Below are 16,709 nucleotides of genomic sequence, written 5' to 3' on the forward strand. Positions count from 1 at the left end.
ATTACATATACAGTAGGTTTCAACCCTAACTGCGCTCAGAATCACTTGCAGAGCTTTCAACATACCCAACCCCAAACCAAGAAAATCCGATTTTAAAAAATAGCTCCTGAGATCATTTTAATATGCAGCCAGGGTGAGAACCACTGATATACAAGTACAGATATGGGTGGGTTTGTCACTCTGTTTTCAGTATTTCTGAAATATTATATGAGGAACACAGGTTATTCTTAAATTGAGACAAAACACCACTGCTCTGAAACAAAGCTGACATAGAAGAAAAGTAAACTTAGGGGTATGGCTTTAGAAACTGCTAAAAAACATCTGGAGACATTTGGGCTCTCACAAAAGGGAGACTTAATAGCTATTTGACACCCTCACCGGTTTGGCTTAGTGGTTAGATCATCTGCCCATGGGTGGCGGGTTTGATTCCCAATCAAGGGCAGGAGGCAACCAATGGATCTGTCTCTCTCATGTCGATGTTTCTCCCCCCCACCCAAAAAAAATTCAGTGGGGGGAAAAATGTCCTCAGGCGAGGATTAAAAAAAAAAAAAGTTATATGAAAACTGAATGGCTGGTGTTTAAGGACAGTTCTGTCACTGCAGGACAGCTGGGGAGGGCCTTCTGGGGCACTCCCAAACCATCTCAGCAGCTCCCTTCCCTGCGCACCTTGGTCTGAAGAAAGCCTTCCGTTACTGTAACTGCCAGGACGCTGTACTGTAAAATATGTTTAGGTGTTTGTTTCTCCACAAGATGCTAAGATCTTTTTTCCCCCCAAAACAACTTTGTCATTGACAACTAATCTGCACTGTGAAAATTCTTGGCAAGGAAAGAAGTCAAAGCTGGAAACGGTACTGTGGTGATAGGAGGTCCCAGCGAGGAGCCCTGGCCTAAGAGGCACTTGTCAGAGAATGGCTGTGGCTCCCAGCGCATGTTCTCCTCCCATCTCACAGCCTCTGCACAACTGTCTCCATCTTTTTTTTTTTAATGTCCATTTCTGATGAACAAAACTCAGAGCCTTCCTCTTCAAAATTTGGTTTCTGGAGTTTATATTTAGAAACTAAATAAATAAAAACTGGGCTTAATTTTTTTTTTTTTCCAAATATAAAATTGTACTAGGGACTGTAGTTCTTTGGACTACACATAGCATTGGGTGGCTAAGAAAGTCCTGTTTGGATTTGAAGCTGAGATAATGGGGCTCCTAACTGGCCCCAGGCATCAAATTTATCTTGGGCATCTTCCCACCTCCCTTTCTAACCAGACTCCTCCTTGCTCCTTGACACCGGTTTGCCTGATATCCAGCTGTCCTACAGGCCTCTCCATGAACCTTTCCTGTAGTGGCCTGAGCAATGTTCCAAAATCACTTTTCCCTCCTTTGTTCCAAAGCTCTCATTCCCTCAGTTAAATGGTATGGTCCCTTCTGTCCACCAAAAGCATTCTATCCATACTTTTATCGATCACTTTGCAGGCTGTCTCTTGTATGTCATGCTTTAGAATCGCAGCTGCACCACATGCTAACTGTGACCATGAACAAGTCACTTAACCTCTCCCAGGAAATAAGAGCTGTTGATAATTCGGCTGCTGCCACCTCCCTGGAAGGAGCCCCGGTGCCTGGAAATCCTGTAGATGCAAGTGAATGCAAAGACCCACCTGATGTTCTTTTAGGAACCAAAGAGACATTTTAATGTTTTATACAAAAAATCAGTTACATATCAAATATCAAAAGTCAAAACGTTTAAAAATTAAATCACATGTATATATACTTAAGAAATCACATTAAACAAAAAGGACACGATTATCCCTGAAATGGAGATAGGCCTGGAAATCCTGAATTGCTTCAGTCAATCTTCACAGCATTCTCACCACACGCCTGCGTTCTCACGCAGGCCCAACAGTCTTATGCAACTGCCACCTTGAACCTCGAGGGTTAGCAAACAGTCACCTCTGCAGGACGTTCATGAAGTTCCCTAAGAAGTCCAAGTTCACTGAGGTCCACTGGGATGAGTGCTGAGTCATCTCCTTTTCTACAGGTGGGAAAACCGACGTTCAAACAGAGTCCATAGGAAGTGAGAACATAATTACAATGAAAACTCATGCTCAGTCCACAGGTTGTTACTCTAAAAACACTGGTCCACATTCAGGTTTTCCTTATAGTGGGTTGGGACCCACGTTGCACCCTGAAGGCTGCATAGTATAGAGGAAGCACACAGAACAAAGGGCGTCTCAGGCAGAAAGGAGAGAGTGAACTACGATATAAAACATCTGAGAGTGTCAAGTCAGCCATCATTAACCCACAAGCCCAATTCTGGGAGGGGATGACTGAGGGACCAGCAGATCACCTGGAGTGGCCAAACCCAGGACAAACGGCGGTGCACAGGTAGGGCCTGACAGAGAAGGATTCGGAATATCCTAAGGAGATCTGGAGTATATTCTGCAGGCAGTGAGGGGTCACAGGATTATTAACAATGGGGTGGGTTTATGGGAGGTTTAGGGGAAACAGGCTAAATTCCAGCTTATCAATAAAAGTGGTCATGGGACACCCACATGGGGGGGATGACTAGCACGTGGCTAGACAGGCACAGAGGCAATAAGGTGAGGTCTGAGGAATGGATAAAATAATGAAAAGACAGGATCAGTCATTCACTAAACATTTATCTCAGGGCTTCTCCGTCTTAGGGCATGGACGGAAGCTGGAATACAGTTACAAATAAGACACGTGGCCTCGGCCTCTCGGAGCTTATAGCTGAACGGAGAGAGACTAAGAGGCCACTACACAGTCACGTAAGTACAGTAGTGTTAAGTGCTACAGAAGAAAAGCAGCAGGTCTCTGAGCACCGAAAGAGGGCTGACCTAGCATGAGGGGCTACGGAAAGCTTTCCTGTGCAAGTGATGCTTGAACCAAACTCTGAAGGAAGGAAGGGACTTACCTACATGGGGTGGAACAGAGTGTTCCAGGCAGAAACCAGCAGTTCAAAAGCACAGAGGCAGCAAGGAAGAAGCTGGAAGATGGGGGGAGAGGGGGTGAAAATGTGAAGGCATCATGGGCACAAAGGACAAGCAAAGATACCCAGGTACGACTTGAGGATGGCTTAGGGAGTCCAGAAGGAGATCAATCAGGCTGCAGACAACAATATGGGGAAATAGGTGAATCACAGGAAGACCACACAAAGGCAGTTCTTGAACACTAAGCCTTCTAAGCCAAGAAGATGAGACTTAACACCAGCACCAAACAGTGGAGAGGATGGGGGTGGGGTGATCAGATCTGCAAGAGAAGCACCTGATAGAACAGTACACACATCGAGCTGGACTTCCATGTTTTGATAACAGTTCTGGGGGGGGTGGGGGAATCAGTAAAAATAGTCAAATTGTTTACAAGTTCCAAATATGCAGAGTTAAATCTTAGAAAAACCATACACATGTACAAAACAAATTGGAGAAACACAACTAGTGGCAGAAATAATGCAAAGTGATAGCCATTTGTACTATGCTACAAAGCCTCACAGTTCTTCACAAAGTCTAGTACAAAGCAGTCCTTATTTCCAAATCCTCCTGCTGTCAAAAGTACACGGATCTAGTCAGAGTAGATTCCATTACAAGCGATACTTTTATCGGTTCCCCACGTCGAAAATAGTCCGTGTGCACCACCTTGTTATTAACCTGCAAGAGAAAAGCACAGACTGTCCACAAGCCTGCAAAGCCCTGCGCAGAAAGCCTTTCGGGAAACCCCACAGGAGGTGGCAGAATTCCGACCTCCAGGAACACAACACACACATCACTGCAAGGAGATGTCCCAACAAGTGCTCGGAGCGCAGCACTGGGAGATGGCAAGAGAGCTGGACTGAAGAGTCCACGGCCCTGGGTTCACTCTGGAGCTGCCGCCGGGAATATCAGGCCAGGCAGCAACCCTTTGTGAGCCCTGGCAGTCGTGGTAAAATGCGAACATGGGAGTACACCATGTCCAAAGCATCCAGCAGCTGTGCAACTCCAGGGGTGGCTGTGAGCACACCTGTCACCTGCAAAGGCCACCCCATGCTGATTTCTAGACATCTTCTCACCAGCGTCTACTTAGCAAGAGCTTTAAAAATGAAGGGTGTTCAATAAAGACTTACACATTACTCAGCAAAACAGTTTTTCAGTCAGCTTTAAGCTATATACAGTTGGTTAAATCTGTCTGTATTATCACATTCCTGAGGAACTCTCAAAGAGAGAAATTGAGCAATAAGAGATATTTGGGAACATGGCTGGAGTCAAAATTATCTGTAGTCCCTGTCTTTTTAACATTTCCCCCACAAGCTTACCTTAATGAGGTAAAAAATTATTAAAATAAAGTTTTGAAAGCTTTTAAGGATCACATGTAAAGTACCAACAATAGTTTTTTGCCCTGGCCGAGTAGCTCAGTTGGTTAGAGCATCATGTCCCAATATGCCAAGGTTGCAGGTTCGATCCCCAGTCAGGGCACATAAAGGAATCAACTAGTGAATGATAAATAAGTGGAGCAACAAATAGACATTTCTCTCTCCCCCCCCCTCCATTCCTCTCTCTCTCTAAAATCAATCAGTAAAATTTTTTTTAAAAAGACAGTTTAAAAAAAAAAAAAATAGTTGCCATCCCTTGGGGAGGCGAGGACTGTGATTAGGGCATGAAGTCTGCCTGGGCTGGAGTGCCAACTCTGCCACTTACTGGCTCTCCATCTGGGAGAGAGGAAGCCAGTCATGGTGCCTGCCTGAGGGCTGCTGGAGATTTAAGTGGATTAATATCTGTAAAGCACAGCAGACAGGAACTGGCACAGTGAGCCACGCAATCAGTGTTCGTATTGTTATCACGGTGCTCATTTACAAGGTTTGCTAATTAACTCTCTTTGAGTATAAAAATCCCAGATTAAGAAAATCACTCTTCAAACCTGATGATATAATCCGGCCATTCTCCAAACTATGGTTCGTGTGCAAATCTGCTACAATTCTTTTTCTTTCTTTTTAAAATATGTCTTTATTGATTTCAGGGACAGGGAGAGGGAGAAAGAAAGAATTAATGATGAGAGTCACTGATCGGCTGCCTCCTGCACGCCCCCTACTGGGGATGGAGCCCGCAACCCGGGCATGTGCCCTGACCGGGGATCGAACCACGATCTCCTGGATCATTGGTCAACGCTCAACCGCTGAGCCACGCTGGCCGGGCGCCAGTGTTGGTCTTTAAAGAAGCCCTTAGGTCCTCCCTTCTCCTAGGGGAGCTGAGTCAGGCCAAAGCCGACTGCAAGGGCAGGACTTCAGAGCAGGCGAGCACTGCAAAGCTCACCTAAGAGCCCGCTCACTCATACTACCAATGAACAGAAAGGGTCACTATCAGTTTTCCTTGGCACCTGGCTCAGCCATGTCTTCTGAACAATGCTGCCCCGGTCCTCTATACTCCCAACCAGCCCACTGATTCCGAGCAACTTTTCAGTATCGATCTTGTGTGCATGGCGGCGAAGGTCAGTCTTGTCATGAGCACGTGGTCCCTTGGAATTTACTTACTTGGGTGAAAAAGTCAGCGATGTGCCACTTATTTCCGTACTTTTTAAAAATGTCAGTCATTGCTTCGATCATCACAGAGCCAGTAGAGGGGTGCCGTAAAGCAACGTGATCTACAAGTTAAAACAAGAACAGTTCACCCAGTTTCCTCCTCCACTCGAGCCAGCTGACCTCGTGCCCCCAGCTAAACCTGAACTGAAAAGGCAAAGGCCTCGCATCCGAGGGGCGGCGTGCCTGGGGCCATAAGAGATCCTGTGCACACCTGGCCTCCCGGCGCACACCTGGGCCTCCCGGCGCACACCTGGGCCTCCCAGCACACTCGTGACCAGCAGCTCAAAGCCTCCCAACAGGGTGTTCTTTACAAACAGCTTTCAAATATGCACAGAAGCAGAAAGCCAAGTTTAACAGCCCCCACACAATCATCCCTCAGATTCACGGGTATCATCAGCATTTTGCCATTTGCTTCATTTTATGCCTCTTTGGGTTTTTTTATTGCTGACTTTTTGCTACAGCATTTTTTTTTAAATAAATCTTTATTGATTTCAGGGAGAGGGGAAGAGAGAGAAAAACATCGATGAGAGAGTCATTGGTTGGCTGCCTCCTGCATGCCCCTCATTGGGGATAGAGCCCGCAACCCGGGCCTGTGCCCTGACCAGGAATCGAACTGCGATCTCCTGGATCCTAGATTAATGCTCAACCGCTGAGCCACGCCCGGCCGGGCTGCTATAGCATTTTAAGCTAAGTACCCCTAAATATATCCATATGGAATTGATTTTGGGGTCCTCAAAAATTTACTGAAACTATTTTATTATTAGATTAAAAAACATAAAACACGTCTGTTCAATATCGAAACAAAATGGGAATATCAAAATTGCACCTTCTCATAGTAAATCTGGGTTGCAAATGAAAAAAAAAAACAGAACATCTTTGCAACCTCAGGGCAGGCAAAGGTTTCTTAGAACACAAGCAGCATAAACCATAAAATAAAGAAACTGGTAAATTGGACTTAATCAAAATGTAAAGCTTTGACTTATAGAATGACACTGGGAAACAAAAGATACGGGGGGGCAAAAGTAGGTTTACAGTTGTTTGTATGAAAAATACAATAATTAAAAGTTTATTACAAGAATAAACTTTCACATACTCAAAACTGTAAACCTATTTTTGCCTACCACTGTACATGAATAATCAATTGGCACATAAATAATCATCATTATTCTTCCAGGAAATGCAAATTAAAACCACATGGTGATACTATTATACACCCATTAGACTGTCTAAAAATTCTTATTTTTTACTATTATTTTTTTAATCCTCACCTGAGGATATTTTTCCCATTGTTTTTCAAGGGGGAAAAGAGAGAAAAACATTGAATGGTCACCTCCTGCTCGCGTGAGGACCAGGGCTGGGGATGGAGCCTGGAACCCAAGTACGTGCCCTTGGCCAGGATCGAACCTGGGATCCTTCAGTCCGAGGGCTGACATTCTAACCACTGAGCCAAACCGGCCAGGGCTGTTCTACTTTATTCTTGTGCTGTGTTCAAAACTACTGATGTCCAGAACCCTGACCCTCGTAGCTCCTTTTCTTACCTTACTGCACTAGCCAGGATCACCCAGCCACGTTAGACAGTCGTGGTCACAGTGGGCATGCCTGTCGTGCACCTCACTTTGAAAAAATCTTACAGCTTCATTAAAGTGTAATTGATAATTGACAATCATGGGTACATATTTTAAGTATACAATTTAATAGGTTTTGACATATATAAACTTCCGTGAAACCACAATAAAGAACATACCAATCCCCCCACCCGTGTACTCGTGTCCTTCTGTAATCAAGCCTCTCCCACTCTATCCCCACGCCCCAACACCACTCATTTGCCTGTCACTAGGTATAGACTGGTTTGCATCTTCTACAATTTCATCAACATGGAATCCTACAGTGTGCACTTTATCTGGTTTCCTCGTTAGCGTAATTATTTTGAGCTTCATCTGTGCTGTAGCGTGGACCAGGAGCTCATTTCTTTTTAATGCTGAGTAGTGTTTGATGTGTGATACACTATGATTTGCTTATCCATTCATCTGTTGATGGTCATTTGGGTCATTTAGAGATTTTTACTATTTCAAATAAAGCTGCCACGAACATTCGTGTGCAAATGACCATGAGAGCATATGCTTTCATCTTTTCTGGGTAAATAACCAAGGAGTGGAATCTTACATCTAACTTGAACGGGGACATTTTTAGTGTCTCCGGTACAGTATGTTTCATTTTAGCTTACTGCCCTTATTTCCTTCGCTTCCATTTCCTCACTAGCATTTTATCTTGAATTATATATATATTTGCAAACTACCTTAATCCTTTTTGAAGGTCAAGATAAAAACAGCTAAATAAATGTCTCTGACTACTTACTTCTATCTTCTCTACATTTCCGTCAAGTCCACCCCTTCAGCATATAAGATTCTTTTAAACTTTAACTTATTATTAACAGTATTAGTAGTAATAACGATATTATTAGCATAATATGTTACTAATAGCAGCACCTAATTTTTTGATATTTATTACGCCAATTATATCTCACGATCACCTAGTTTCAGTCTTACCGGGCTGGGTAGGATAGATGATGAAATAATCACTGAACGTGGGCAGCCTCTTCCTGTCCGATATGTCATCCAGGTCCATGGGTTCATCATCCGTTTCAACACCATTATCTCTTCTCTCTGATTTTTGAGCAATGAAGAGACGAAGTACAATAATGCATCGCTGACACCAGTAACCCTTAATAAACGCCACCACAAGCTTGTATCTCCAAGAGAGAGAAATACCCACAAAAAGCTACGTCGATGCCAGTCCCATAAGCCACCTGGAACCCCTGGATGGTGGAACGTCACTGGGAAACTGCACACCCCTCTCAGGATTTGAGGCTCCCTGATCTACCTCATAAAGGCAGTGACTTGGACCATTTCTCAGCGCAGGTAAGATTTTCATCCAGCCCTTCCTCCCAGCTCAAAGTCCCTAGTATACTACACGACTGAAGTTACATCTAAGGGCCCTCATCTAAAATGTCCTATTTACACACATATATTTTTAAACGTATTTCTTTCCCTTTTCTCTATCATGAGAATTCCCTGCAACATGACCACTGCAAAGGAGTGTCCACTTACCTCCCCTGCAGGCCTGGATTATAAAGATCTTTGGTTTCTCATGAAGTGCCGGACAATTTTTATTATTAAACATTTCAAAAACGTCTTCCAGGCTGACTCTGTGATCGCCTTTTATTTTAATAAAGCCGTTTTCTCCATGGGACATGAGAGTGATGAGGCAACAGCTAATTTCATCTTTAACTTCATTTAATCCATCACGGAATGATGTTAGTTTTTCAAGTAACTCCTGTAAAATAGGGTAATGTAGTAAAAAAGTAGCAAAGGTGGGAAAACAAATCAGAAACGCTAGAGGTGGCCCCTTTTTACTATGAGGTGATCCAACGAGATGATAGGTATGAAAATACCTACATCTCTAACTGAGTTAGCATGAGGCAAATATTCGTTTCTTGTTTCTCCCTTTTTGTTGCTCTCAGAATTCGTCTGATTTCTTCTTGTGCTACAGTTCTTGTTTGAAAAAATTAGGACATTCCTGATTGTCTACCCCAAAATACAAAAGAATTATAGCTCCCCAAAGGGTTAATGTTTTTAATTCTTAACTTATTTTAATATATAAAAATTATTTTATAAAGTTAATACAATAAGGTAGAAATGGAAGGGAATGGAGGAGTGCAGCCAATAATATACACCTGCCAGACAGAGTCTATCAGCAGATGTCATCAATACCCATTCCACATCCTTACTTTCATACATGTTGTAATAAAGACCCTACCCATCTCAATGAAGTGAAAATTAAATGAAGTCTAAGTATTGGAAACAAAGAGCCAAAACTCATCATTTACAGACAATATGACTATCTAGAAATATAAAATAAATCAACTAAAAAACAATTAGAATCAGAGATCATCAAGTTGACTAGATGGGTACAAGATTAATTTACAGAGTCTATATTTCCCCAATTACCCAGCAATAATCATTTAAGCCACATCATGGAAAAGGGGATCCCATTCACGGTCACAACAAATCCCAACAAGGAATGTGCTGTACCTAAGTGAAGGAAAGCTTAAAAAAACTTCAGAGAAGAGGCAACATAAACAAACCATGACGTGCCCATGCTTCTGGCTGAGGTGATGCAATACCATTAACTTGCTAATTCACCCCAAGTTAATCTCAATTCAATGTCAAGTCAATCAAAATCCCAAAGGTTATCTGGAGAACTTAACCAGATGATTCTCAAGGTCATAGAGAACAGATCATTCTCAAGAACACCAAGAACATTCAGAGGAAGAAAAAAAACAGTGAGTGGGAATAGGTCCTATCGCAGACATCAAAATGTACTGCAAAATCATGGTGAAAAGCCCTGGCCAGTGGCTCAGTTGGCTGGGCATCATCCCATGCACCAAAAGGTTGCCAGTTTTATTTGGGGCACATGCCCTGGTTGCAGGCTTGGTATTTTTTTTAAATCATGGTGAAAAAAATAGTGGCATACTGGCATAACTATAAACAAATATATGAATGAAATATTTTAGAATCCAGAAATCAATTCAATTACTATACATAGGAATTTAGTTCATGATAAAGGTGGAATTTCAAATATGTGAGGGAAGGATGTATCAATCAGTAAATGTTGACATGACTGACTATCCATTTGGAAATAAAGTTAGACCTCCTACACCACACTGTTACAAAAATAAAATTACAGAGAGAAGGTAAACCTTAAACTATTTAAAAAAAAAAAGGCACAGACATCTGTAATTGTAATACTTTCAACAATAAAGATAATTTTTTTTAAAAGTCACAGAAAAATGATTTAAATATTTTTAAATTGGGAAGACACATGGTTTGATCAAGACATGAAAACCAAGAGCCAACCAACAGAAAGACTGACCAGTTTACTCACAAACGTTAAAAGCCTAGTATGGCTTAAGACGACAAAAAGTCAAAAGGCAAGTAACAGGGTAGGAGAAAAACATTTGCACTATATTTTGTAGATGAATAATGTTCAGGAAAATAACTACAGAATAAGAAAAAGAAATTCCAGTAGGAAAAAGGCCAAAGGATACAAACAGATCATTTACAGGAGGGGAAAAAATGGCCAAAAGATACTCAACCAAACTGATGGCCTGGAAAGTGAAATTTAAAACAGGGAAATACTTTTACCAGTAAGATTATTAAACATTTATAAATGAATGTTGACAGGATGTAGAGAAAGAGTCTACTTCCCGACCTTTGAGACAATAAACCAAAAGAACATTAGCAGCATCTGCCGTCTGAATGGAAGGAACCTGGTTAAAAACCATGTAATGTGGCAGAGACTCTGGTACAATCCTTAGGGAAAATGAAAGAGTCTGTTTTTAGCTTTGAAATAATAATAAAATCGAAACTGAGCACTTAACCATAAACCAGGTACTATTCTGAGAACTTTCACACATAGCAGCTCATCTCATCCTCACAACCACCCTAACAAGATAATTTACTATCATCTCCCACCCCCGCTGTACAGATAAGAAAGTAGTCAATTAATTTAAGGCAAGGTGTCTAAAACTATTTATTATTGACATCAGGGGACAGAAAATTCTTTGCTGTTGGGGAGTGTCCTGGGCATCGTGGGATGTTTAGCAGCATCCTGGGCCCCATTAGCACCTCCCGTTGTGACAACCAAACATGTCTCCAGATATTGCCAAATGTCCTCTGGGGGACAAAATCACCTTCAGCTGAGAACCACATTTATGGTAACACAACTAGTAAGAGACAGGATTCCAGCTCTGGCACCCACACTGCCTTCACAGCCCTCCCGCTGTGCTGTTCCCAGATGTTCATTAGCGGTGACTCCCGGGGTCTTGAAGGGCTTTCCTAAGTCTTTGACCCAAAATATGGGCAGATCTAGGCACGACCGCGCTAGGGCCAGAGAGATCAAAATGGAGTTAACCGCCCAGCCGGCATGGCTCAGGGGTTGAGCATCAACCTATGATACAGGAGACCGAGGTTCGATTCCCGGTCAGGGCACAGGCCCGGGTTGCGGGCTCCATCCCTAGTCGGGGGGCGTGCAGGAGGCAGCCGATCAATGACTCTCTCATCATTGATGCTTCTATCTCCCTCTCCCTCTCCCTTCCTCTCTCTGAAATCAATAAAAAAATCTTTTTTAAAAAAAATGGAGTTCCCACTCAGCCCCCACTGCTCATCAATCTTATCTTTTCTGTGTCATCTAGTTAAGTCACAATGCAGTTCTACCCAGGACTCTCAATGACCCCTCTCCCCACCCCTCACATGGTTCCAAGTCCCACAAGGACTTTTCATAGCCCATGGGCTCCAGTGTTGCTAGGATCCCTCCAGCCTCACCTCCTGCTGACTCTCAGAGGGTCTCCTTGGTCTGCCCTTCTCCCAGATGCCCTGGACCCTGCCCACTCTGGACTCACAGCTCATCCTTGGGCCTCCTTGTAGACTATGCCTGGGACACCTTCCTGAGTCCCCTCAGCCCCAGCTAGGACTAAAACCCAAGAGGTCCTGCTTGACTGGGAGGGGCGCTGGGGTATCACACACGTCCTATCACAAAAGTATCAACAATTTCAATCAGGAGATACAGGTCACTGCTCAGCAGGTCCTGGGTCTTGTCAGGTACTAAAACCCAATTTTTTTCCTAAGAAAAGGAAGGTTATAAAATCTGCGCCATGAGTTTTCATTTTTGTTTTTGATTTGTTACCATTCTGTCAGGGTCGGTGCACAAAGTACATTCGAAACGGCACTGGCCCAGCCACCAATTCATGAACAGGATGTCCTTGTCGGCCCCAGGCCTGTCCTCCTTGACGCACATGACGAAAGCCTTCCTCCTGCCGCTCAGGTCGTAGCGGTCCTGTTTTCCAGCAAAGACGAGAAACGGTATTTAGGCCAAACCACACTCGGAAAGCCAAAGGCTCCGTGTCCAGCTGACCCTCGAACAACGTGGGTCAGGGGCACCCACCCTGTGCGCAGTGCAAAGTCCACCTGTAACTAGTCAGCCACCTGCGTAGCTGGGTTCCCAGTGGCCATCTCTCCCCCCAAACAACGCGGGTTGGAACTGCGATGGTCAACTGAAAACCCCCTGAATCAGCGGACCCACGCAGTTCCGACCCACGTTGTTCAGGGTCAAATGTATATGAAACAATGAGTTGCTTCTGGGATTAATGGTGAGCTCAGATCAGGCCCACAACGCTGACGGCCTCTATTAGCAGTTCTTGGGGGAGGCATGGCTTGATTTAGAATTCTTTCAAATACCTTTCTCAGACCTGGACCTATAGGCCAATCTCAGAAAACGCCTGTATACAACCTTAACTACCAGTTTAAGGAAATAGGGCAGATAGAGGAAAGTGGTAAATGACAACACAGGGTTGCAGTCAGCAAAATCCAGAATATAGGACATTTTACAGGACAAATAATCTGGTTTCTTCAGCAAATACACTCCTAGAAAAAGGTCAAAGAAGGATGTATTGCCCTGGCCAGTGTGGCTCAGGAGAGAGGTTGAGGGTTCTATTTCCAGTCAGGGCACATGCCCAGGTTGTGGGCTCCATTCCCAGGAGGGGGCGTGAACATTTCTCTCTCTCCCCCTCTCCTCTCTCTCTCTAAAAAAAAAAAAAAAAAAAAATCAATAAAAAATATTTTTTTAAAAAGATATTTCATTAAAAAAAATTTTAAAGTACGGTAAATCAAGAGTCTTAACAGACAAACCAGTCAAATGCAGTTCTGCAGACCAGAGTTCTGATTCAAACCAACCAACTGTAAAAGACAGGATCCAGTCGAGTAAATCTGAATGCTGACTGCATCTTTGCCAAGCTTAAGGAGTTTGTTTTTAGGTAAAATAAGGGTATAATCGTTCTGTTTTGAAAAAAGTCTTTCTCAGAGATACATATTAAAATAAAGCATAAGTAGATGAAGTGATAAGATATCTGGATTTGCCTTAAAATAAAAACAAGCCTGGCCATTATGTTGCTAATTATTGAAGCAGAATAAGTCTGCTGGGCTGAGGTTTGGAGGGTGCACCTCCCCACCCCCTCACTCTCCACCCCCCCACTCCCAGTCTCTCTACCTTAGCATACGTTTAAAATATCCACAATAAAACTTAAACAACACCACCAACAAAAAACCCTAAGGCCACGCAAACAGTTTTATCTGCAGTGGTTCACCTTCTTTGACTTGTAAAATGGAGAGAGTAACGGTGCCTATTTAGGTTAATGCGTGCACTGTGGTTTGAACTGGCTAATGTTTAGCTTTTACCGTTAGAACAGAAAGTGAAATCTGACCTCATATCTAACCCAACAGGAACAGCACCCAAAATGTTCGGGCGGCGGCTAAATACTAACTTCACTAACCTATGTGCAGTCAGGAGTAAGAATCAACATACTTACCAAGTCACCATCCACACAGTCACAGCTTCTCTTCAGAATTTCTCTTGGAATCACTGAATGAATTTTCATGGGGAGAGAAGAGAAAAAGAGCGATATATATTTCTTTTTAATCAAGCTCCCCCCTCCCCTTCCCCGACTTAAAATTGCCTCTTATGTTTTTGAGTCCAGCAGGCCTTCATCTCATTTTAGAACAGGATCCTTGGATGAGGAACACCCCCACCCCCAAGTGATGAGGCTGGAAACCTAAAACAGAACTTCCTTAGACCCAGTCAGGTTCAGGGCAGAAAGACCCAAGCCAGCGAGTAAAGGACGACCAAGTGACATCACGCACACGCACTGCTTGAGTAAGGAGACCAGGGCATCAATGAGAAGATAATGTAAAGGAACTAGGCCCGACTTTATTTTTTATTTAACATAATATCTCAGCATTCAATTCAAATATGGACTGGCTAGTGTGTAGTAGCCATGACGCTGTAGTTTGGATGATTGTCAGAAAGAAAGAAAACACAACACTTTGCCAACAGCAGGTGACTCACAGTCTAAAGGGGCGATTAACGAGTGATTGGTAAACAGCTAACTGGGAGGAACAGTAAGTGCGGTGCAGGTGCAGGAAAGAAGGGGAGAACCAACAGTCAGGGGGCCTTGTCTGTGGGCAGTTAGCTCGCATCCAGGCCAACCTACAAAAATCAGCAACAGCCACATACCTGGAACTCAGCCAGATCGTAAGCAGGCTGAGGGGACAGGCCACCGCAGTACACTTTTGTGTCCACCTCAAAGCCTCCAATATAAGTGCTGTCTCCTCTCTCTCCATTCATTCATAGACTATACACATACACTTGGGGGGGAGCTAACCTCCCTCAACCTGTTACCCACTGCATTTCTTTTTTCTTTTTTTAATGTCTTTATTGACTTCAGAGAGAGGAAAGGAGAGGGGGAGAGGGAGACAAACATCAATGATGAGAGTCACTGATCGGGTGGCTCCTGCGCACCCCCGACTGGGGATGGAGCCCGCAACCCGGGCATGTGCCCTGACCGGAATCGAACCCAGATCTCCTGGATCCTAGGTCGACGCTCCGCCACTGCGCCACGCCCGGCTGGGCACCTACTGCGTTTCTTGATCCTAAAACCACGTCGTCCAGCTTTATGGCAAATGGGCCAACGGCGTGCAGGGCGCAGAGGACCCCTCCCCCGAACACCCGCTGGGGACACGGCAGAAGGGACTCCAGCTCTGGCCTGCTGGCTCATCGTACCATCTAAACACCCCCCACGGCACAGCCACCTGTGAAACATGCACCTGGGGCCTGCGCAACCGACGTGATCGGAGCCCACCCCAAAGCGGCTGCTCTTCCCCCGGACACTCGGAGGCACAGCCTGCAAATGGGGACCATCCGGCCCGCGCATCCCCGGCCTCCCACCTCCCGCCGCAAGTTCAACCGGTGCCTCAATGCACGCGCCCTCCGGGCTCCGATCCGCACCCCCTTCCCGCCGCTCTTCCGGGCGCGGAGCCGCCCCTCGGGACAGGCCCGGGAATCCCCGGGCGGCGGGGCCAAGGCGCGCGCGCGGCCAGGACCCCCCCCCCAGCCAGTGGCCCAGCCGGGGAATCCCCGCGGGCCGCCCGCGCGCTCACCCTGGCCGTCGGCGGGGTCGCCCTGCCAGCGCCGCACCAGGTCGACGCGGGGCAGCTGCTGCAGCACCTTGATGAGCACGCGCGGCGCGGCCCGGGGCTGGTAGTGCTTGGCCAGGAGCCGCGCCAGCCCCGAGGTGCTGCCGCCCTCCAGCTCCAGCTGCAGCGGGCTCACGCGGGGCTCCTCGTCCACCCTCCTGAGCAGGGCGCGGAAATTACGCAGCTCCAGCGGGGACAGCCAGTCCAGGGTCTCCTGAAAGCGGCTCTGCAGCTCCTCCATGGCCGGCCTGCTCTCCGGACGGGCCGGGGGCCGCTGGACCGCAGAGACCGCCACCCGCCAAGCTCCCCAACCTCGGAGCCCAACCCCCCCGAAGCCCGGAGGCCGGACCAATCCGAGCGGGACTCGGCCCCGCGCGCCGCTCACGCCTCTGGTCTTTGTTTTGAAAAAAGGAGGCGTTTCCGCCAGAATGCAGAGCGGGGCCGAGGCCGCCCGCCCCGCCCCGCCCCGCCCCGCCCCGCGCCGCCCCGCGCCCGGCCACCCCGACCAGCATAGTTAACCCTTGGAGCTCCGGCTGGGGGACCTGCCCGGTGAGTCGGGCCCTGCAGCGCTCCTCGGTTCTCTGCCTTGGGCTGCGCGTTAGGATCACCAAGCTCTCCAGATGATTTCAATGGACAGCCAGGGTTCCTCCAGAGTATTCATCAGCCACCTAAGCCAGTGGTTCCCAAGGAGCCACAACTCGGAAGCTGAAATAACACCCAGAGGCTGTTGGACTGAACCAACTTTTTTGGGAGACAGCATGGTGACCAAGCTGAGATTTGAGAATGTGATGTCAGCAAGAAGTTACACGGGCACACCACTGAGCCTGGGGGTGTGGCAGGGGCATTGCCTTGGTGAGCAGACCTCGGCTTCCCAACCCCCAGTCATTATTGCCTGGTTCCCTGGCTTGGTTAGGCCCCAGGAACTGACTCTGATCATGGTTTTCCTCCAAATTACTTACCCTTTTGAACAGCTGGTGAAAGAATCTCGGGACCTTATTTGAATCCTGCTTCAAATAAACCAACTGTAAACATTTTTGAGGCAAAGAAACGTGAATATAGGCTGCATATT

At 45.8% G+C, this 16,709-nt stretch overlaps 1 protein-coding gene across 1 annotated transcript; it reads right to left on the reverse strand.

Moving 5' to 3' along the window:
• Positions 1–1,653: 1,653 nt before the first annotated feature.
• LOC107524295 (caspase-14-like) lies at positions 1,654–15,947 on the reverse strand. Its single transcript, XM_087824848.1, has 7 exons — positions 15,605–15,947; positions 13,978–14,030; positions 12,300–12,449; positions 8,663–8,888; positions 8,102–8,218; positions 5,508–5,617; positions 1,654–3,654 (listed from the first exon to the last, which is right to left on the reverse strand). The coding sequence occupies exons 1-7, from the start codon at positions 15,879–15,881 to the stop codon at positions 3,553–3,555; spliced, it is 1,035 nt and encodes a 344-aa protein (XP_087680974.1). The 5' UTR covers positions 15,882–15,947; the 3' UTR covers positions 1,654–3,552.
• Positions 15,948–16,709: the final 762 nt, after the last annotated feature.

Source organism: Miniopterus natalensis, chromosome 15 (genome assembly GCF_054644295.1).
Source record: "Miniopterus natalensis isolate mMinNat1 chromosome 15, mMinNat1.hap1, whole genome shotgun sequence".
Classification (NCBI taxonomy): domain Eukaryota; kingdom Metazoa; phylum Chordata; class Mammalia; order Chiroptera; family Miniopteridae; genus Miniopterus; species Miniopterus natalensis.

What these genes read in the sequence shown, in the direction of transcription:
- LOC107524295 (XM_087824848.1), bottom strand. Translation starts at nt 15,881, where the DNA reads ATGGAGGAGCTGCAGAGCCGCTTTCAGGAGACCCTGGACTGGCTGTCC. An exon ending in ACTGTGTGGATGGTGACTTG is followed by an intron (nt 12,450 to 13,977) that starts GTAAGTATGTTG and finishes GCTGGAAAACAG; the next exon opens with GACCGCTACGACCTGAGCGG. An exon ending in GCACCGACCCTGACAGAATG is followed by an intron (nt 8,889 to 12,299) that starts GTAACAAATCAA and finishes CCTATTTTACAG; the next exon opens with GAGTTACTTGAAAAACTAAC.